The 23,157-nt window shown below is 32.6% G+C and overlaps 1 protein-coding gene across 1 annotated transcript; it reads left to right on the forward strand.

The window, feature by feature from the left end:
- Positions 1–851: 851 nt before the first annotated feature.
- LOC128671618 (membrane alanyl aminopeptidase-like) lies at positions 852–22,500 on the forward strand. Its single transcript, XM_053748275.1, has 15 exons — positions 852–907; positions 3,169–3,610; positions 7,601–7,759; positions 8,247–8,549; positions 10,268–10,451; positions 12,025–12,266; positions 12,965–13,154; positions 13,425–13,617; positions 14,360–14,460; positions 15,192–15,368; positions 16,144–16,328; positions 16,511–16,678; positions 17,035–17,172; positions 17,784–17,853; positions 21,325–22,500. The coding sequence occupies exons 2-15, from the start codon at positions 3,171–3,173 to the stop codon at positions 21,529–21,531; spliced, it is 2,757 nt and encodes a 918-aa protein (XP_053604250.1). The 5' UTR covers positions 852–907; positions 3,169–3,170; the 3' UTR covers positions 21,532–22,500.
- Positions 22,501–23,157: the final 657 nt, after the last annotated feature.

Below are 23,157 nucleotides of genomic sequence, written 5' to 3' on the forward strand. Positions count from 1 at the left end.
GGTTTTTAAGGATTCGATCACTTTATCCATCTGTCAAGATTCTAAGGCCATCCTGATGATTATGATGATACCTATTAGGGATATAAAGTTTATATTTATATCAGCTGTGATAAAATCAAACTTGCAAATCAATGCGATCAAAAGATATGACCATACATAACATTTATTTTTGAACACACAATCGAACAATAACCTATAGGGTAATCATTCTTAGCTAATAGGATAAATCTATTTATTGTAAGTTATCACATCATGATATACAGAAAAAAAATATTACAAATTTATATCAGTAGTTCATTTCATACAATATGAGTGCAAATGCCCGTAATATATACAAGTTCTTTTTTTTTTTCAAATATAAACCTATAAAAATATTAGGACAAATCCCACAGATTGAGCTAGCCCCAAAGTAAGTTCGAGACTTGTGTTATGGGATACTAACTCAACGATACTATATTTTATAACAAATACATATATAGATAAACCTCCAAGACTCGGGCCAATCAGAAAAAGATCATTGTCCATCATGACCCGACCGGGGATCGAACCCAGGACCTCTCGGTTCAGAGGCAAGCGTTATACCACTGCGCCACCGAGGTCGTCAAAATAGAGACAAACATAGTTTTTATTTTCTCAAAAATCAATTACCAAGATGCTGTAAATGTATATGAAAAACACACATGAAACATACTTTCGCCGTGGGAAGAGCCATGAAGAACAATAAGAAGAATAAAAATCCTACATGATATACAAAATCTTCTGATGTTGATGTGTTAGTAGAATAAATAAAGATTTACGTCTAAATGCTGAAAAGGCGTTATCAAATTTTATCTCTCAAGTGATGAATAAAACTGAACCCTCGCTTATGATAACTACAGTATCCGACTGTGACTACTAGTAGCATTAGGTAAGTACTTACATTAGATAACTAATAGAAAATAATACAACAGTACAATAAGACGATTTTGAAGAAAATACTACGGTTAACGGTGTTGCGTCGGCTTAGGGTAATTTGCATCAGTCAATTTTGACGTTGACTTTAACCTGCCTGCTGCCATAGTTTAAGTTAACGGCAAAGTAAAAGTACGCCATTTCATCTTATATTAAGATTTAGATTTATATATCCTTATATTGATTTTATCATTTATATTAAGATGGCTGTTGCAAACCACTTTTACTTATTAGTATTTTTTCACGTCAAAATAATATAACTATTGCGTCAAATGTTGAAATTGTGGAATTTGGTAAATTTTCTTGATATTTTTAAATTTAAACTTTTATGTATAACGTTAACGTTTTGTGTGTAACGTTAGTTATGTGACAGAATTGTTATGTGTGTTTGTTACGCTTTCATGCAAACTACTGAACGGATTGTCAGGTACACGGATAGAATATAATCTGGAAAAACACATATGGTACTTTTTATCCCAAAATTCCCACGGGAGCGAAACCCTGGGGCGCAGAACTAAACAAAATTAATTTGTAATTGCTCTTTGAATCTGTGCATAAACGATCTACACAAGTTATGGCATTTTGTTACGCCATGTTTAAATTATACATATAAAACACTCTATCGGCTCACAGATAAATAATTCGTGAACACGTGCGACTTACAATTAGCCACTTTTTTTCTTTTCTTTCGATTTTTTTGGCATAGCGCGTTTTTGAAGCCTGTTGAGTAAAAAAGCGTATTACAGGGATAAACGGGTATACCTGTGAACCCACATTACTAAAAAATACTATAGCTTAAGATTACAAAAGATTTACATCTATTATATTTAATAGATACGTTTATTCTATTGTCTCTGTTATCATTTCAACGAGTTTGAAAGGAGCCACTTCGGAAATTTCTGATAGTACATTTGCACTAAGTACTTGACCTAAATTCTTAGTTCAAGGCTACTGAAAGCTATCTGAATGTTATAATTTCAAAATAACACATACTATATTAAGAAACCTCCTGAAATGTGATATAAAAAGGAATATACATACTATTACATTAATAGCAGTTGGCAATCATTTTCTGTTGACGTATAAAAATCGAATCAATACATACAATCAATCAATACATATATTAAAATAGTATAAAAGTGTTTCTGTACATTGTAGATATTTAAATTGAGATCGATAGAGAATCAGTAATAGAATAAGAATTTAAAAAAAAAGTCTGTCTGTTTGTTTGCACACGGTAATCTCTGGATCTACTGGACGGATTTGAAAGAAAATTTTTTCGTTGTATAGCTATAATGCCTGGTCAACATATAGGATATAAATATGATTTTGAAAACTGGATCACCTGATGGAGTACTATGATGGGTACAGCTAAATTATAGGAAATATTGAAATGACGCCTTAACAAAAGTTATTCAGCCTGATGAGCATTTTCTGTTGGGATATAAAAATCGAAGATCTGGAACACCTGATGTAGACCTATGATGGTACAGCTAAACTATAGGGAATATAGAAATGACGCTCTAATAAAAGTTGTTCATTATGTTGTTCAAAACAGCAGACTACCATTCAATGTCGATTACACGATGTGTATGTATGTTGTTATAATTGGATTTCATTCATAAATAATAACGTTTACTTTTAGTAGAGTAGATATGTTTCAAAATAATTATTTTTACACTTAGGTAGTTATTGAGTAACACTTTTTTTCAAACTACTTACACACAATCGAAAGATTTTGTAATATTCTGTAAAATTTTACTACTAGCTGTGCTCCGTATTTCGGGTATTTCGGGATAAAAACCCTATATATTATTCCAGATTATATTCTACCCGTATACCAAATTTCATAACAATCCGTCCAATAGATTTTGCGTGAAAGAGTAACAAACATCCTCACAAACTTTCACATTTAAAATATTAGTAGGATATTAATTTATTTCTTTGCTTAAGATATTTTATAGGGGTATATTTTATACTTACATAACGTTCCGTTTTATTGGCATTAACAATTAATGATTATACCCATACAAATGAAAAATGTATTATCATGATATTTCTCTAATGCAGTAGTATAAGCAGTTGACTTATGTATATTTACTAAGATAAGAATAGCTAATATAATTAGATTTTATATAAAGTTATAATATAATAAACATTATAATGTTATATTGTTTTGCATTGTATTTTTATTTGTTTTTCTTTGCTTTTTTTCAGCTATGGAACTCCGTCTACTTGTTGCAGTGCTCCTATTAAGCTTAGCTTATGGAGACACAAACTACAGATTAAACACACCAATAGTACCATCGAACTACAGAATTAACCTAACACCTTACTTTGACACCAATGATGCTCAAGCGTTCACGTTTGACGGAGAAGTTGTCATAACATTTACTACCACAAATGCTACGAATCAAATTAAATTTCATTCGAATGATTTAAATTTCACAGTGAATAATATCGCTTTAACTCCTAATATAAATTTCGACGCTACAAATCCACTACAGTTTAATACAAGCTATGATTTTGTGTTTCTCAATTTACAAAATGAGTTACAAGTTGGCACGACTTATAATTTGAGAATAGTGTACTCGGGACCTATAAGGACAGATTTGAATGGATTCTACAGGAATTTCTATATGGAAGGAGGAATTAAAAAGTAAGTACTTTTGTTTAGAGGAATCAAGCAAGATTTACATAATGACAGCGTCAAATTGGAAATATTTTGAAAAATCATTTTCAACCCTATACCCTATATATATATATATATATATATATATATATATATATATATATATATATATATATATATATATATATATATATATATATATATATATATATATATACATATTATTCAACCCTCTATTCTTGGCTTATATTGTTTAAAAAAATTTACAAATGTTTAAACATTTTAGAATATTTAAAGTACTTTACTGATAGATTCATTTGTGTTGTGGGTAATTATGATTGGGACATATTGCATTACTAGTAATTTTTATTTTTAGATAATTAGCTGGTATTAAAAAAATATTATCTTTATCTTGAATATTGACGTATTCATACTTTGTTTTAATTTCAGTATTTACACACCAGCGATTTAAGTGTAAGAACTCTTATGTCTGTTAGTTAAATGATTAGTTATCATTAAACTTTTGACGACCTCGTTGGCGCAGTGGTAAAGTTCTTGCCACTGAACCGAGAGGTCCCGGGTTCGATACCCGGTCGGGTCATGATAGAAAATGATCTTTTTCTGATTGGCCCGGGTCTTGGATGTTTATCTATATATGTATATGTTATAAAAATATCGTATCGTTGAGTTAGTATCCCATAACACAAGTCTCGAACTTACTTTGGGGCTAGCTCAATCTGCGTGATTTGTCCTTATATATTTATTTATTTTAATACTGATTAAGGATTATTATTTAACTTGACAGTACTTATTTAAAAAACCTTCGTTATAATCAAATCAAATTGTCTTTATTGGCTATAACTGCGGTTACAAAATCTTAGGAGTCTTATAGGTGATAATCATTAAGGTAATCATTTTATTATATGTCAGCTACACATATCGAACTCAGATAGATGCCGACGTGAATACATGAACACCGCGTATTAAGTATGAGCGCTTTTATTTACCATAATGAAAAACCAGCAATGGTCTGCGATAGTAGACACAGTCTAGACTCTAAATTTTACATTAGCTATTTGTTAGCTCTTGAAATATCGAATATATAAAGGTACTTAATATATAGAATTGGAATTATTTTATTTTATTTATGTACACATAAAACTCATATTAGTCATGCATTTTAATAAAACTTTTAATATAGTTTTTATTAAATAACGACCTACGTAAACGTTTAAAAAAATTTTTCAATGCGAATTGCGAAAATACTTATGCCACGAACAATATCTAGTAGTATCAATATTCCTTATCTAACAATTTAAAGGTCGAGCTCTTAGAAAATGGACTACTCAGGCATACTCAAGACGAGAATTGTGAAATCAACTGTCACAGTTATCAGTACTGCATAATATTGGCGTATCGTTCGCGATATCATTCAACAATGAGTGAACATCGAAATTTTCCTCTCGAAACTGTATTGTTCGTTCCATCTCTTTTCCATCTGAGCATATTGCAGCTTTCTTCTTGCTAACACTGGTAGGTGTTTTCGGGGCTTTCCCTTCTACCAGAGCTACGAGCATACCTATGTATTTATATCCTTCTAGCTTCTGCTCGCAGCTTCGCTCGCGTTTATTTTGTTAAATCTATGCCAGATTTTCAGTTTGATCTTCCGCTATACAAATATAAAAACCGCATCAAATCTCATCCCTATCCTTGCGTGAGAGAGACAGACAGACCCCCAATAATTATTTTTCTATAATATCACATATGTACAGACATACCTAGCCCATTTACAGTATTATTACATGGATATAAGATTTGTTTCATTGCCAATAGTACAGGTTTAGGTTCTAGTTTAGGGCCGGCCCTAAACATACATAGGTATCTATTATATCAGATCGAGTATGTCATACACACTTAAATGGTCAACCGGTGGCGGCGGTATATATATGTATATATATATATATATATATATATATATATATATATATATATATATATAATTCTTGACATATATATATCTATAAATACCACACATTCACATTTTTAGTTATATTATTTTCATTGCAATATCGTGACAAGGGCATACGTGACTATGAAGCGATAATAATAAAATTCACACCTATGTAATGTATGTACCTAACTTTTATGATCCACTAGCCGTTTCATTTTCTTGTTTCGCAAATACCTGGCTAATTGGCTATTTTCCAACTATAGTGAATAGACTGTGACATGACAAAAAATCATTCATTCATTAAAATCATTCCTAATAAACTTTAATCAGAATAAAAAAAATAGTATCTCATACATTGAGATCCATGCGATTTACAATTTTTTTTATAGTTGTAAGTATTGCGATTTTCATTTTTTTTAAAGAACATAATATATTTTGTTTATCGAAGACGTTTGATTAATTATAATAACATTATTGTTTTATTTTTTTTTAACCAGTAAAATAGTAAATTATATTGTCCAATATTTGTTAAATCATCTCATTTATTCCCACGCCTTTGTGATGTTGTGTTAAGAAATCATCGGGATAATTATAGACTATGTTTACACCCTTCTAAAACGGCATTACTCAGTAAAAGTATTGTATGTATGGCACCTAAAATTTATAACAAATTTCCACAACAAATTAAAGATCACATTTTAAATTTATTTAAAAAGCACCTCAGGTCCTTGCTGATTGATAAATGTTATTATAATTTGAACGATTTTTTAAATAATATATTTAAAAAATATACTAATTTAGTTACTTTTGTTTATTCGATTTTGTTTTGTGGGATGATAGCATGCTCTCCATTTAAATTTGCATACCCGTGGACGGTGAAACATGTAGGATTAAGCTTTTAACACCACATTGTCAAAAAATTTAAACTCATGTTTTTGCAAATAAATAATCTTTGTCTTTTAAATACGAAACATAAACACTTTGAATTGAATTGAATCAAAAATAATCAATTTATAAGTTTAACTTTATTCAATTCCTCTACTAGTTATGTTTGTAGCTTTATTTTAATATTTCATTCATACATTTATCTGTCAAACATTAAAATATACAACACTCAATCGCCAACTGTATAAATGCTAAGTTTGTATGTTCCTAGAATTGATCTTGTTTTATCTCTCCGGTATGTTTGCTAGAAGGTATAAACAAGGCACAGGAAAATTCATCATTATTATCTGTCGTAATTCGACAGAAACAATCTTAGTTTCTGTCGAATTACGACAGATAATAATGACGAATTTGTTGAATAATAATGATGAACTTTTGAGTGTTAAAAAAGGATTCGTTGTTCGTTTTGATTTTTTTGTATCTAACGCATAACCTTCTAAAGGTGCATAAGGTACATAGAGACTAACATCTTTTGTTCTACGACTTTTGTTTAAACGTAATAAATACAAAAAAAAAAAACCTTTATTCGTTTTAATGTCGTTTCTATAAAATGTTAACTCTATGTTCGATTGCGCCACATAACGCTACTGTACTGTCTCGTGTTGCTTGGCTATTATATGGAGTTAAGATGTGTAGAATCGCAAATTACATTGAAGAAATACGAATCCCGAAAAGTCGTAGAATAAAAGTTGCTTGTTTTGATGTCCTAATTATTATATATAGAATATTCTGGTGGCGTTTGATACCAGTGACCCTGTACACTTAACAACTGGCACTAAACGCGCACATTTTTTATTTCCCAATGTAATAAATGTAATGTTTATAAATATCACCTAAAGGCTCGTAGTTTAGAACATTTATAATTATAGTTTATTTAAGCAAAATTATCAAAAACAAACAAATGTATTCCTTTTATATCTAAGTAGCGACCCATTCCAGCTTCAGATCATATCTCGAATCATTATATCTATTAAAAAAACCCACAATAATGCTTAATAATGATGTAATGATTTAATTTCAGCGTAGTACCGTTAAACAAAGAAACCCGTTTCTAGAAAATATATAAAAATGTATGCTTTCTACTAACAAAATTGATGCATAATCTATGAAATTGCTTTCAGATGGGTCGGGGCCACTCAAATGGAACCCACGCACGCAAGGAAGGTGTTCCCGTGTTTCGACGAGCCAGGGTTGAAGGCAACTTTCGACTTGGTAATATCTCGGCCTGCGAGCTACAAGCCATCTCTGTCGAACATGAAGATCATGACAACAGAAAATATGTAAATACAGCAGTTGAATAAACTTATAACTTCATATTATATACTTAGGGTTCAATACGGAAGAATATGATTTTATTTTTAATCGTTCATTCAGTAGAAAATTACAGAACATTTAAGACAATTACCGACCAACTGATTATGTGATTTATCAGCAAACAAAAATAGTAACTCTCCTAACCGGAAAAATTAGCAATTACTATTAATATCATATTTGCATTTATTTACCAAAGGCCGATAAATACTGAATAATATTTCATTTAATGAAAATAGAACATTACATTCAGGAATTTCCTTGCAGCAGGAAAATAATGTTTTTTTCGACTAAGTAATTCAATAATAATAATTCATAATCTAGGAATTTTCTTGTCAATATTACCATTTTATTAAGAAGGTTACTTATTACTGAGCAAGAAAATTGGCATGCCTATTGGGCCCACCTGATGGAAAGTGGTCACCGCAACCTATGACTTACTATTTTTAATTTCAGAGCCAACAACATGGTGAGGGAAACATTCTACACCACTCCAATCATGCCGACATACCTTGTCGCCTTCATTATCTCAGAATTTGATGTGAGGAGTACTGACGACAGCTTCGGAGTATACACAAGACCTGAAGCCTTGAACCAGACCCAATTCGCTTTTGATTTTGGTGAAAACGTTGTCAACCAACTTGGAAATTACTTCGGTATCGACTACTACTCTTCTAATGAACATTTGAAGTTGGATCACGTGGCATTGCCTGACTTCAGGGCTGGTGCCATGGAAAATTGGGGTCTAGTTACTTATAGGTACGCTTATTACCACAATTCTGGTAATCACACATCTTGTTTTCATCCTTAATCCCATTTTATAATATCTCTTCAACTGTAAGTTTCCCTGTCATCTCTTCATTCACTTTTAAGACTTTCATATCATTTCTATAACTCTCCTTCAATATCATTTTAAAAAAAACACACGTATATTGGATATAAATAGTTGACCTAGAAACAGCATGAAATACAACATGACACCTTTTACATAAAACAGATTTATCCTAAAAATGTTGTGTCGATAGAAAATAAGATTAAAACAACGTCAATCACATGAGAATCTTGAGATAAAAGTCACAATTGGACAAAACATATGATGTTAATATTACAAAATAGTTACTGATTATGTTACTAAGAATGACTCATGTTCATCAAATAATCATGTTGAGAATTCAAAGAAAACTAAAAGATTCTCTTGTTGGATTGTAAGCTGACTACATTGCGGTCAGACAAACTCCTCCTAGTTTAAGATTGTATCTAGATGCAATTTCAGTATACCTTTTGACCATGTACTTTATTGTGTACTTACATTGTTATATTACTGATAAAAAATTATACATCAATTTATATTTAAAAAATGGTAAGCCCTTCTGGCATAATAGGGACCAACACTGTTTGAATGAGTTTCGACATTTCTTCTCAGCAGTGGTCGTTCCGAAATGCTAGTAGTTTGTAGCTTTGGTAAACATCATTTAATTTAGAATATGACGTGAAAAAGTGCCTGTGAAGGCCTAATTTCTGAGTAAATGATTTGATTTTGATTTTGACGATTAGTATGTAATTGCTTGATATAATAAAAAAAAAAAAGTTACCTACTGAATTAAAAAAAACCGGTCATGTGCGAGTTGAATTCGCGTGAAGAGGGTTACGTACAATATATAGAAATTTTATAAATTTAAACTATATTTTTTTTACATAAAAACAACAACGAGCAAATTTAAAATCCAAATTTTCTCGAATTAATTTAGTCTCAGTCTTAATAAATAACATCGAAATATTTTTTTTACAATAATAACGATACTATATTTTAGACCGTTATAATGTGCCCGTTTATATATTTGATACAATAAGTTTTGCAAAAGTTTTTTTATTTTCTAATTTACCCCCAGAAAATCATCCTTATTTGAAAAAAAAATGTTTATTTGTGATTTATTTAGGCTGGCTGGAAAGGTTGGCTGGAAGAGATTGCTGAGCAATAAGTCCGCCTTTGCTCCATATGTACCTAAACTCCATTCTTTGTGTACCTAATGTGTTTATGGGCAATAAAGTTAATTTATTATTATTATTTATTCGCACGATGCTCAAATAATAAGATTAAGTTCACACAACATATCTCGCCATCCATAAAGGCCGATCGCATTATATCATAATATTTAAATACAGATATTTTTTTGTAAAACTGATCTGTGGCATCCCAACTAATATTATAAATGCGAAAGTAATTAAGTAATTAAAAGAGAAAGTAATCAAATAATTAAAAGATAAAGTAATTAATAAATAATAACCTCTTCACGCATTTTCTACAGGACCGATTGGTACACGGGTAGGAAATAACCAAGAATAACACATAGGGTACTTTTTATTCCGAAATTCCCATGGGATCGAAGGCCTAGGGCGCAGCTAGTTTTAAACAAATGTTTACTATGACTATGCCTATTGTACACGGAAAAATAAATCCAAAACGATTGACTTCCCAGGGAGTCGTTGCTCCTCTACGTCCCAGGTGAGTCCATGCCATACTACAAGTACAGAGTGGCTCAGATCCTAGCGCACGAGACCACGCACATGTGGTTTGGGAACCTGGTCACGTGCCACTGGTGGAGCGACACCTGGCTCAATGAAGGCTTCGCCAATTACTTCCAGGACTACATCACTTCTGTGGTAAGTTTTTTTTTTTTTGTTACTTCTTCACGCTTGATCTGCTTAACCAATCTTCTTAAATTTGCATACGAGTAGTTTGTAGTATGGAGAAGGACATAGGAAACTTTTCATCCCGGAAAAATTAACGTCCCCGTGGGAAGTTCAGGCTGGCGAAGCCGCGAACATAAACTGTTTTCTCACTTCGCAAGTAACCTAATATTACAAATGCGAAAGTAAAATTTGTTTGTTACGTCTTCATGCTCTATCTATTCCACCAATCTTCTTGAAATATTGCATGTAGTTTATAGTCTGGAAAAGGACATATACCTTTCATCCCGGAAAAAACTATTCACGTGGGAAATTCGGGCAAAGTCGCGAGCAAATGCTAGTTACTTATAATTATGTACTTTCACCTACATTACTGTGCTTCAATTGCAAACACACATATGCGTATGTGTAAATGACCTTCGTGGCTTAATGGTCATCATGCCCGACTGCTACAGAGGAGGTCCCGGGTTCGAATCCCGGTCAGGTCAACATGAAAAATGATCTTTTTCAGATTTACCTGGGTCTTGGATGTTTACCTATATATGAATATGTTATAGAATATAGTATCGTTGAGTTAGTATCCCATAACACAAGTTTCGAACTTACTTTGGGGCTAACTCAATCTGTGTCATTGTCCCTATTTATTATTATTATTAAAACATTTGGTTATCAAAGGCCTTAATAATTATATATTAAGTACCTTTTCTGCTTTCTGTCTAGAAATGCGAAACGAATGACAAAGAAAAATGGAAGAAATCTTATTGTCAAGGCCGATTGTGCAAAACATGAAGTAAATGCCAAATATCATCACAGCCATAAAATCAGATTCTACACACATTAATTGATAGTTGATAATAAAATGTACCTTCAACTCAGTATTCAATAATTCAGTAATGATGAACGATAAGTGACGGTTCACGCTTCGATAGACTAACAGCAGATAACAAGACCTCCACAGATTTTGTAATACTTAGAAACTCCTTACTTCCCGATTTCAAATTAGGATTTGATATTTGAAAAAAAATGGCGTTTTTTTTCCTCAACAAAATGTCAACTTAATAAGCATTGCTTCCGTTTCTCTTAGGAACAATTACTTCATCTATCTCGTTAAATCAGTAATTTCATTAAAAGTCTAGCCCGTTCGTTAAAGCCTGACCAAGGGCTATCAAAGAGCAAGCCCCAGATGGCTGCGACATATACATCATACATCTGACAAATAAGTTTGTGAACAAATATACAATATAAACATTCCACTTGTAACTGAGTGGTACCCCAGAACTGGAAAATGGAGCGTGGGACATCCGGCAGATAGATGGGTCGATGATGTATAGGAAATTGCTGGCAATAACTGGATGGGGATGACCCAGGACAGAGATGATTGGCGGAGACGGAAGGAGACCTATGCCCAGCGGTCACGGATAACCATTTTGTAAACTTTATTGTCAATTGTATGGTCACACACACAATAAAACTTTAGTACTTACAAATATTTTTTACAGATACTTACCCTGAATTGTATACTAATCTTAATTTATCTTTCGTATAGATCGAACCAGATCTTGGATCAGATGACATATTAGTTACTGGTTCAATGTACGCGGCATACGACGCTGACAACGCCCCCACTTCTCCCCCCATCTCCAACGAAGACGTCAACTCACCAGCCGAGATCAGCGGCCATTTTGGAACCATTACCTACCAAAAAGCTGGCTCTGTTATCAGGATGATACATCACTTGGTCGGCGATGAGGCATTCAAGTTTGGCTTGAATTCTTATTTGAATGCTTCGTAAGTATATATCTTTAGCCCTATCCTCATCGAAACAGCTTGACCGTGGTGTCCCGAAGGCATAACAGGAAACGTATAAACACGTAGCACGTTACTAACGTCCACAAGCTGTCTCTTTCTCCCATAACGTGTACGCATCGTGTAAAGAAAATAGAGAAAGTGCTAAGTACGTGTTTTATGTTTCATGGTAACATCCCTGAAGCCAAGGACTTGAAATAACATTGGATGACATTTTCTGAGATTTCGCGGTTTTGACCACTGCTCTGGATGGTAACTCGTATGGTACATTGTACCCGTTTCAAAGACCAGACGCAGCGACCGCAATAAGCAAGCCACTGTTACACCGAATACTATTCGGGATGTTGTTTTTTATTAAATTGTATGTAATGATGAAATAAAGGCAATGCTTTAAGCACAATGATCAAAACCCCTACCTTACATCATACATTAATTTATGTCAATATATCTTCGTGGTATAAGTAATAATTGTGGTTTCAATGATTACTTATTTTACCTAAATCTATTTATCTATAAAACAACCATAACAAGAATTACTTCCAAATTTTTAACTGACATAAATAAATGCTACATTAGGATTCTGTAAGCGAATATATTCAATAAGGACAATAATATCTCCAAAAACGTTTAATTATAAAGCCCTGGCGAAACAGATACAAATTTAATGTTTTTGTGTGCAGGAAATTTAGCTCAGGTTACCCCGACCGCTTGTACGAAGGTCTCAACGCTGGAGTGACCACCACCAACGCGCTGTCCATCTACCCTGGTGCTACTATCAAGGACATCATGATCTCCTGGATCAACCAAGCTGGCCATCCCATTGTTACTGTTAACGTTGACTATGAAAACCAGATTGCTACTCTGACACAGGTAGATTCTCAATTTAACTGATTTTTTGTGAAATTATAATGTACTAATATGAATTCTTGCACGTTACTGAGATCAGATAAACAGACTGCCAAACAGTAAATAATAGCGATATCGTAGACTTAGCCTTTTTATAACTGTCTTCTCAATTGTAAAGTGATATTTTTATTAGAATGAATTCTCACAATACCAAAATTATTGTTGTAAATCTTTGCATTTCTTGTATTATAATTATTTAGTCAAGAGAAAATATGTATCATGTTTACTTTTCAGAGTCGTTTTTACATAAACTCGTCTCATACTTCAGAACAAGAATACAAAATACCAATTACCTATACCACAAAAGTTTCGCCAAACTTCTCGAACACAAAGCCAGTATTTATTTTGGAAGATAAAACACAGAATATTTCTCTGAACGGTTCTCTCGATGAAAATTCATGGACAATATTCAATATTCAGGAAACAGGTGAGACAGAACTTTGACATATTTTATTTAATAAAATTACATGTACTCAATAACTAGTTATCTATACTATCTATATTATTATTATGTTGGTACGTATTTTTAGCAATTTATTATTATAAAAAGGTAAGCGTTTATGACTTTGTGACTTTGGGAGTTTGTATGTTTGAGGCGGGTAATCTTCGAGTTTCGAACTGAACCGATTTCAAAAATTCTTTCACTATTAGAAAGGTAAATTATCCAAGATTGCTATAGGCTATATTTTATATTTTCTCAAAATTGCCACGGGAGCGAAGCCTCGAGCAACATCTAGTATAAAATAAAATTAGATATAAGCTAACCCATGTCCTTCTCCATACTCTTAAATATATGCGAAATTTCAAGAAGATTGACTTAGATTCAGTAGATAACGCGTGAAGAGGTAACAAACAAACTTACTTTCGCATTTATAATATTAAAGTTGGGATTAGGGTTGGGATACTGATAGCATTTTGCATACAGCTTATCTTTACATTTCTTCGTTATCGAGTTAAACCAGGTGAAAATTAAACGTGCTGCAAAATATTATGATGGAAACAAGAACTATTTATATAATTTATTTCATCAAAGTGAAAATAAATGAGTGTTATTCCTCAAATAACGGGAGCATTTGAGGAATAACGTCTTCTATCTTTTCATTATAGTTTATTACGAGACTTTTTTTTTTTAACAGTAATATGAAATCAAAAACTTTTTCTATCAACAGGTTTATATAGAGTGAACTATGACGACAATACATGGAGAAAAATTGCTCAAGCTTTGTCCGGAGATGACAGAAGAATTATTCATCATTTGAATAGAGCTAAGGTAGTTTGAATTATTTATCTTAATAGTAACGTATCATTACCTTTTTAGACTCGTGGCATGATACTTACACTGCAAGTTTCTTGGAAAAGAAAACACTATAAGTTTTATATGTAGACAAAGTATTTTTAATTGCAAAGTTTTCTATTGATTTTTTTTTTTATTTCACGTAGCCAGAAAATAACTAGACAACCTTATTAATTTTCCTAGTACCTATGGTGTTTCAAAAGTCTTGTACTTTCCTAAATCGAAAGAAAATTTTTTAAAAAGAATCTCGTGAATTCGGAAACAATTATTATTTTAGTTTTACACATTGATTCTAACTAAAAAGATATATAATCCACAAGTTCACTTGTAGATTACATTGTGTGTAGCAGGCGCTTTGTACTTGCTGTTAAATATGTCAAACAGCAAGAACAAAACGCCTGCTTCACAACGCGGAAAGGAATTTCACGGCAAAAAAACGTACAATAGTTGAGTGGTAATTGATGAATGTGGCGTGTGGTGATGAATAGGACCACTTCAAATCCTTAACAGCTAACAGGCAACAATTGCATCTCCAAAGAGGATTGACGTCAGGTTGAAAAACCATAGCTAAATAATTTAAAATTCAATGATTTTTACGCGAACCCTGGGCCTCGGAGCGTCTTATCTTCCAATGTAACAGGAGAAGAGAGAGATATAGTCGAGTGAATATCAACGTCTATTTATTCTTGAGTTATTCTTTATTGCAGATCGTCAATGACCTGTTCGCTTTCTTCTATGCGGATGTCGTAAACTTTGACAGAGTGCATGAAGTTTTAGAGTTCCTGAAAGTTGAAGATGACTATTCAGTTTGGTTCGCAGCTCTCCGTGGACTGAAAAAGTTGAGGAACAGCTATTTGGGAACTGATGCTTTGGAATCTATTGAAGTGAGTCTTTCTATACTTACCGAGTGTAAGCGAATATGTCAATTTTCATAGGCTTATTTTACTGCCGGAAGGTCTGTTTCCCTAAACTGTATTTTTCTCCGTCCGTATGCTCCAGCAGCCTTTGAAGAGTGTGGCATATTTTTTGCAAGGATGAAGAAATAAAAAAGACTAATTAATAAATAATAATAGTCTTTCTTTCTTTTCGAGTCTGTTAATGGCTAACACTGGTGTTCGATTTTATTTAAGTCGCTTAAAGGCATCTGACATGAGGTTGCTGCGCAGGTCAAAATCAACGTCTAACTTAGCTGAAGCAACCGGACCTTAGACTAAGTTGTTTAATTCTGAGGAGACATCATAAACACTTTTAAACCTCACAAATACAATATTTAATATTCAACAATCTTAGACAATTTAACAGTTAGACAACTCTAACAAACATCGCTTTCTTTGAGAACAACAAACGGACAGTCGCATATTTACCGCGTCTAGTGGCAATAACATTGTAACAACATTTGTGTTGTAACAACATTGTAAGAAACAATAATGGTAAGCCCTTCATGATAGGGATCAACACTGTTCAAATGAGTTTCTTTCGGAATTTCGGAACGACCACTGCCGTGAAAGAGTGCCTGTGAAGGTCTAATTTGTGAATAAATGATTTGAATTTGAATAAAGTAGTGAATAGTTGAAAACTGATAATGAATCAAAATAACTAGATATATACTAATAAAATTAAAAATAATTCAATAACATTACTATTTTTGTAATTTTACAGCAATATGCCCTCGGTTTGATGGAGAATATAATCAGTGTACTCGGATATATGCCTAGAACGGACGACAGTTTCGAAACCCTCAGAAATAGGCTGCAGCTACTCGAGTTTGCTTGCGAGATTGGACACGAAGAGTGCACAGGCCATATGGTGCAAATGTTCAAGGAATTCAAGGAGTATGACACAGAGTATGTTATAAACTCCACGTGTACTACTAGTAATAACAGTCTTTTAGAATCCAATTTAGGCCCTTCCTATTCATTTCATTCCTTCCTCTCATTCTTTCCTCTTCATTCCATTCCTCCATTCCTTCTTCATTTAAAAACATTAGCATAAAAATGTTTATTTTTTATTTTTTATTTTCTCTCAGAGTACCAGCCAGTCTTAGATCGGTAGTATACTGCAATGGGCTTCGATTCGGAGACGGTTCTGATTACGATTTTCTATGGAACAGAATGTTGACGACAAATGTAGCAAATGAAGCAAGAACTATTCTCGAAGTTCTAGGATGTACCTCTGATGTAGTAAAAATGAAAGAGTAAGTATTAGAATTACATTTTTGAGTGAATTGAGTCATCACATTGTGACTGATACTTATTTCAGGTTTTTTAGGTATTCTGATAACAAAAAGAATAAATAATTCTTTAATACATATTCTTTAACAAATCAATAACCAAAAAATATTTTACATTACCTTTAGACATAACAGGAATCTGAAAAGGTATTACAAGCTTTTTTTAAAAAAAGATTTCCGAAATACCATGCAATTTGTACTTCAAATAATTGAAAAATAACAATTATTTAAATTTACATTCTTGGAGATCTTATTATTGTACGAATAGTAGAGAGATTTTGCTTCTAACACTGTAATAACTAATCGGTGAAACTTTTTAGATACCTGTCCTCGGTGTTGGTGACAGATTCCCCGATCCGAACTCAAGACTTAACGTCACCACTAGCCAGCATCCTGACCAATAGTAGCCATGCATCCGCCGTGTTGAATAATCTGGACTGCACACAATGGAGCTCAGTGTAAGTGTATTTAGGGCCGAACTCTAGTGCTATGCTGTGCTAACTGAAGGTAAGTTTCGAACAATCAATACCAGTTAGCACAGCACAGCTTGTCACAACTCTAGTCGAGTCGCATGTGCCTTAATATGTCAGTACATATTTGATGTGCTTATTTTTGTCAAATCAAATTTACATATATATAAAAAATTTAACGAAGTAAGTAGTGTAAACACTCGAAATAAGCACAAACTTTGTATGAACAGATTCGGCGTAAAAGATTTTAGATAAAAAGGTTCGGCGGTCTTTCTTGGGTCAAAGTGTAAAATTATTCAATTAACTCCCTGCAGAGGCTATTGATCGGCCAATGAAAAAATTTAAAACGTATGTTAAGAAAAAAATAATGGATAAAGCGTATTGCACAATTAACGCCTATTTGACTGATAGAAACGCATGGATTCTCCCGACAACTAATCTATTGGGGGTTGCTTTTTGAAAAAAGGAGACATATACTTACATACATACCAAATTTCATCAAAATCGTTTAGCAGTGAGAGCAGAATAGACAGTCAGACTTTTGCATTTATATTATATTAGTTTGGAAATGGATTCAATATTACAAATTATTTTTTCAGGTACCCATCCATGGAGACGATCCTCACTACAATAGCTTCTGCATTGAGATTCGAAGAAGACATCAATCACGTAAGGATTTAATTTACAATATGTAAATTAAATGACATTAAATTAAATAACAATTATTTATACATAAATGACAATTATTTATACAGATTTTAGTTAATATTAATAGAAACAGTTAAAGTCAATCCAAATCGTTATTTGTTTATCAAATTAGAATATAATATGTACAGAAATACCATACTGTATCTTTTATCATTCTGCGCTATGTGAACACTTTAACGGCAGTGGTAAAGTGCTTGCCTATGAACCGAGAGGTTCCGGGTTCGATCCCCGGTCGGGTCATGATGGAAAATGATATTTTTCTAATTGGCCCGGGTCTTGGATATTTATCTATATATGTATTTGTTATAAAATATAGTATCGTTTAGTAAGTCTCGAACTTACATTGGGGCTAGCTACATCTGTGTAATTTGTCCTAATTATATTTATATTTATGAACTGCAAGCCACAAAAACTATTTCTACATAATAATCCCTTTTTGCGACAAATTAGCAATTTCGTCATGTTATTATTACTAGCCCTGGTCATTAGTCGTCTATTGAGCTTCTGCAAACAAAGTCTTTCGTAATGATTGTATGTTTAGTGTGGAGTGGTGTTTGAGTGGATGTCATTTGGGTCAAAGTTACCCCATTGCGGACAGGGTTGGTGGAATAGAGACACATCTAACTAGAAACTATAACAAAATGGTGGGTGGAGATAGTACGGCGATATGGAACACATCTCGTGTGTCCTTTATGAGTCTTTTGATCAGAGTTTTCGAAAATTGCTGAAACTATGTTAAAATTCCAATTGTTTGATTGCTGTTGGTAATTTCAATCTTCATGATCATATAAATCATAGGAAAATCCTTAAAAATATATCACAAATAATATTTCTTTTCTAATTTAATATTACTTAATAGTTTGGTCTGAATTGAAAATTAGATTTTTATATATAATCCTATAGTCGACATTTTTTTTTTATATTATAAACTTTATCGCAAAGGTTTAAAAGAAAATACGTTCATGAGAAATACTTTCTCGAGTCCCCAAATTAGGAGGATAGCTATCAAATCAAATACATCAATGTAATACAAGATTACTTAAATCATTACGATCATCAGCCATTTTAAACTTCCCATTGCCGGGGCACTGGCCTTCCTTACGGATGATTAAGGAGTTTTACTTAAACATTTAATTCTATTCACATAATATGTTAGTTTAAAAGATCGTGATAACAGATCTATCAGTATAGATGTCTATGAAAGCAAGGATTCTACGCAATTTAGTTTGCAACGTTTACACTTTGTCGTTTAATGTTCACCTATAAAATAAGTTACTACATCCATCGGTATTGCTATATAAACAAATAAATATATTAGGACAAATCACACAGATTGAGCTAGCCCCAAAGTAAGTTCGAGACTTGTGTTATGGGATACTAACTCAACAATACTATATTGTATAACATATACATATATAGATAAACATCCAAGATTCGGGACAATCAGAAAAAGTTCATTTTCCATCATGACCCGACCGGGGATCGAACCCGGGACCTCTCGGTTCAGTAGCAAGAAGTTTACAACTGCGCCACCGAGGTCGTCTATTGTAACATATACATTTATTAAAGTTGTCTTCATTATTTGTTCGTAAACTCTTTCTTGAAAAAAGAGATACGCACAAATGCGAATTTATCCCAGTTATTTTCACTTAACTTTGACCTAAATCATTTATATAAATGAGAAAATATGACGTCCGATTTGAATACGTTTCCATCAAGGCCTTTGCCTCAGTCTTTATTTCACTGACTCTTTTATGAAATACATTGAAGGTTTCAGAGAAAGCTCTCCTCCAAATTTCATTGCAAGCCGCCGACGAATGTTAAAAACATGTTAAATCATTCTTGTTACGTTTGGAAGTAGGCCAATTTGCGAATTTTGTAATTTCTGTTTGACCTTCGTTTGATAAATGTGTATCATTTGTTTCAATTCAATATTTATCATAAGTAACAGGCTGGTTTTTACATTGCAATTTATTTTTTACCTGAAAATCTTCTAATATGTAAACAGGGCAATATGTCATAATTTTTTTCAAATTAATACAAATCATAATGCATAAACTGCTGCACCAGAATTTAAATATTGTTAATGTGTTGTTTATTATTATTTCAACCGCTCTCTTCATAAAGTTTTTGATTAGTTGAACGATAAAATCAGTTACACTTGTTGATTGAGAAAATCGTAAGTGCAAATCATAGCCGTTTCATCTAAATCGTGAAAATCTAAAGGTTAAGACTAAGCTTTTTAATACAAACTTAAAATAAATAAATAAATAAAATAAAATCATTTATTGCAGGCATAGCCCATAAAGTATTAGTAACAAAGGAACTTATAACTATGTTAGTAAATCTACATTAAAGTTTTTTGACGGTGTAATGTCTTTGGCTAGATGAACGCGAGTCCAGTGTTTCATAATAGCACTGTCCACGTCCAATCTAGCCGCCAGCGTCTTCACCAGAATGTTGGTGCTGCTCCGCACTCGGTGAACCAGGGAAGCTGTGCGTTTTCTTATAATGGCTGACTTATAAAAAAAACACTAAATTTTATTTTTATTATTTCCTTTCTCATTCATTTGATATAGATGCTAAAAGCAATTTCACCCACCGACTAACATAAAATATGTATTAATAATCAAAATATGTGTTAACCATCATTACACTATCGCATAGTATAAAACAAAGTGGCTTCCAGCTCTTTTGTCCCAAAGTATCCTTAAATCTTTAAAAGTACGCAACGAATTTTGAGGAGGCTTTTTTAAATAGATAGATTGATTCAAGAGGAACATTTCGTTATAATATAATATATTATGGTTTTACCCGAGCGATGCCGGAACGGGCCACTATATATATACTATATGTATATTGTGCGGCGCAAAAATGTGATAGGTATAACAAAATGTATGCACAATTATGTGTTACCATGCGAAGTCATACAATTATTAAATATGATGAATCGAAACTAATTATAATTTAACAATTGGCACTAACCAACAAACTAATTGCGGAAAGCAAATTGTCCTTAATAGAGGTTACATCAATTTTAATTTCACGAGTTCGCTAATATTTTTCAAGGTGAGACCGCTCTTTAGATAGGTCATGTTGAAGTCTATAAATAATGATTTAAAAATATTCGCCAATTCGCTATTTCTAGTCCAGATGTTATCGTTCACATCCATTCTTACTAATATTATAAATGTGATAGTGTGTTTGTCTATTGGTTCTTCACGTCAAAAGGGAACATTGTATTTTTGATCTGGACATAGTAGGAAAGCTGAATAGTGATATAGGCTAGATTTAGATAAATTTTAAACTGACATTATATCGAGATACGTGCACTTTTTATGTCGACAGTACAACGGAAAAACAAGTTTTAATTTTCCATTCAAGCTATGATTCTGTATACATAAAGTTTACTCAATTTCCCTTCTCCCACAGTTTGAAGCTATACTGGACAGGAACGAATGTGATGCTACAGCCATCAACAGCGCAAGAACCGTACTAGCACAGCTGGCAGCTTCAGCATCATGGGCAGAGGACCATAAGGACGAAGTGCTCAAAACTGTCAGGAGTGGCGTGAAGCTCACTGTACCGAGTCTGTCGATATTGACGTTGGCGATCGGCGCCTTTGTGATTTCGTACTAATGTAAACATTAATAAAAATGAACTAATCGAAGGGTTTTCTACATTTGAAGATATTATAAGTTATGGAGAAAATGCAGCAAATAACGAATATTTTGTGTGAAATGTGTTTTTTTTTCTCGTACTTATACACTACATAGTATAAAACAAAGTCGCTTTCTCTGTTCCCATATCCCTATGTATGCTTAAATCTTTAAAACTACGCAACGGATTTTGATGCGGGTTTTATTTATATATAGTTTGATCCCTGAGGAAGGTTTAGGTGTATAATTTGTATCCGAGCGAAGCAGGGACGGGCCGCTAGTTTAAAATAAGACAAGGAACGATGTTTACAAAATTGAAAATAAAAAATAAAGTTTTGGAAAACTCTGTTTCAAATATTTTATTATCACTTACTTATGTAGGTTCATAACATGTACCTTTTATAGGGTTTTCTGGTAGTAAATTCCTTTTGTTTTTTTTTTCGTTCCATATTATTGTTATTGTTTAATAAATTAGTGACAATTTATTCTGAAGTATTATATATACTTACCGTATTATATCCATTTCTAATATCTTCTAAGTTTAAAATAGATTCTAAGTTATGAAGAGATATAGCTCCACTTTGATATATAGAGAACAAAATGTAAGTTACATATAAGTATAAGAATACAATATAGAACAACTAAGTTACAAGGCTGAACTATGAATATATGTATTTTTTTTTTGTTAATTTCGCTTTTGGTGCAATAAAGAGTATTGTATGTCGAATATAATTTTATATTTAAACTTTTTATTTTATTTCGAGAGATATATTAAAATATTATATTAGTAGTATATGATTTGGAAAAAATGTCGTAAGAAAAATTGTAAATAGGTACTTAAATGCTTTCTGAACTAATTTAAAAAAATATTCAACGTGTTAAAGTCAAACATGTGTCAAACAAGTGCCTTGTATATAACTGCTATAAATAATAAATCAATTGTTTCTAATATTCTTTTATAATTTATTTTGTCCACTTTATTTTAATACAAAGGCAGACAAAACAGGCAGTACTAAGGCACGAACTCGATTTGTACTCTGCTATGCTGCTATGCTGTGCTGTGCTGTGCTAACTAAAGCTAAGTTTCGGACCTAAACACAAAATTTCGTAACTTTTTACAAACGAATGATTATATGTTCGAAACTTAGTTTCACTTAGCACAGCAGCATAGAGCACTAATCGAGTTCGGGCCTAACAAATCACTGCACACAAAACGATTGTACAAGTCACTCTGATTGCTCTTGTCATGTCGCTCTATATTATTAGTAACGCTAATCCCTGATATATATCAAACGGTAACATAATCACAAAATCGTTAGAAAGCACCGCTTCTAGTAAGTACTTTTTGACAAACCACAGATATCAAAAAACCAAGATGCGATAGTTTTAAACTCTCTTGACAACCTCGGTGGCTTAATGGTAAAGTTCTTGCCACTGAACCGAGAGGTCCCGGGTTCGATACCCGGTCGGGTCATGATGGAAAATGATTTTTTTCTGATTGGCCCGGGTCTTGGATATTTATCTATACATGTATTTGTTATAAAATATAGTATCGTTGAGTTAGTATACCATAACACAAGTCTCGAACTTACTTTGGGGCTAGCTC

The sequence above is a fragment of the Plodia interpunctella genome, chromosome 7 (genome assembly GCF_027563975.2).
Source record: "Plodia interpunctella isolate USDA-ARS_2022_Savannah chromosome 7, ilPloInte3.2, whole genome shotgun sequence".
NCBI classification, from domain to species: Eukaryota; Metazoa; Arthropoda; class Insecta; order Lepidoptera; family Pyralidae; genus Plodia; species Plodia interpunctella.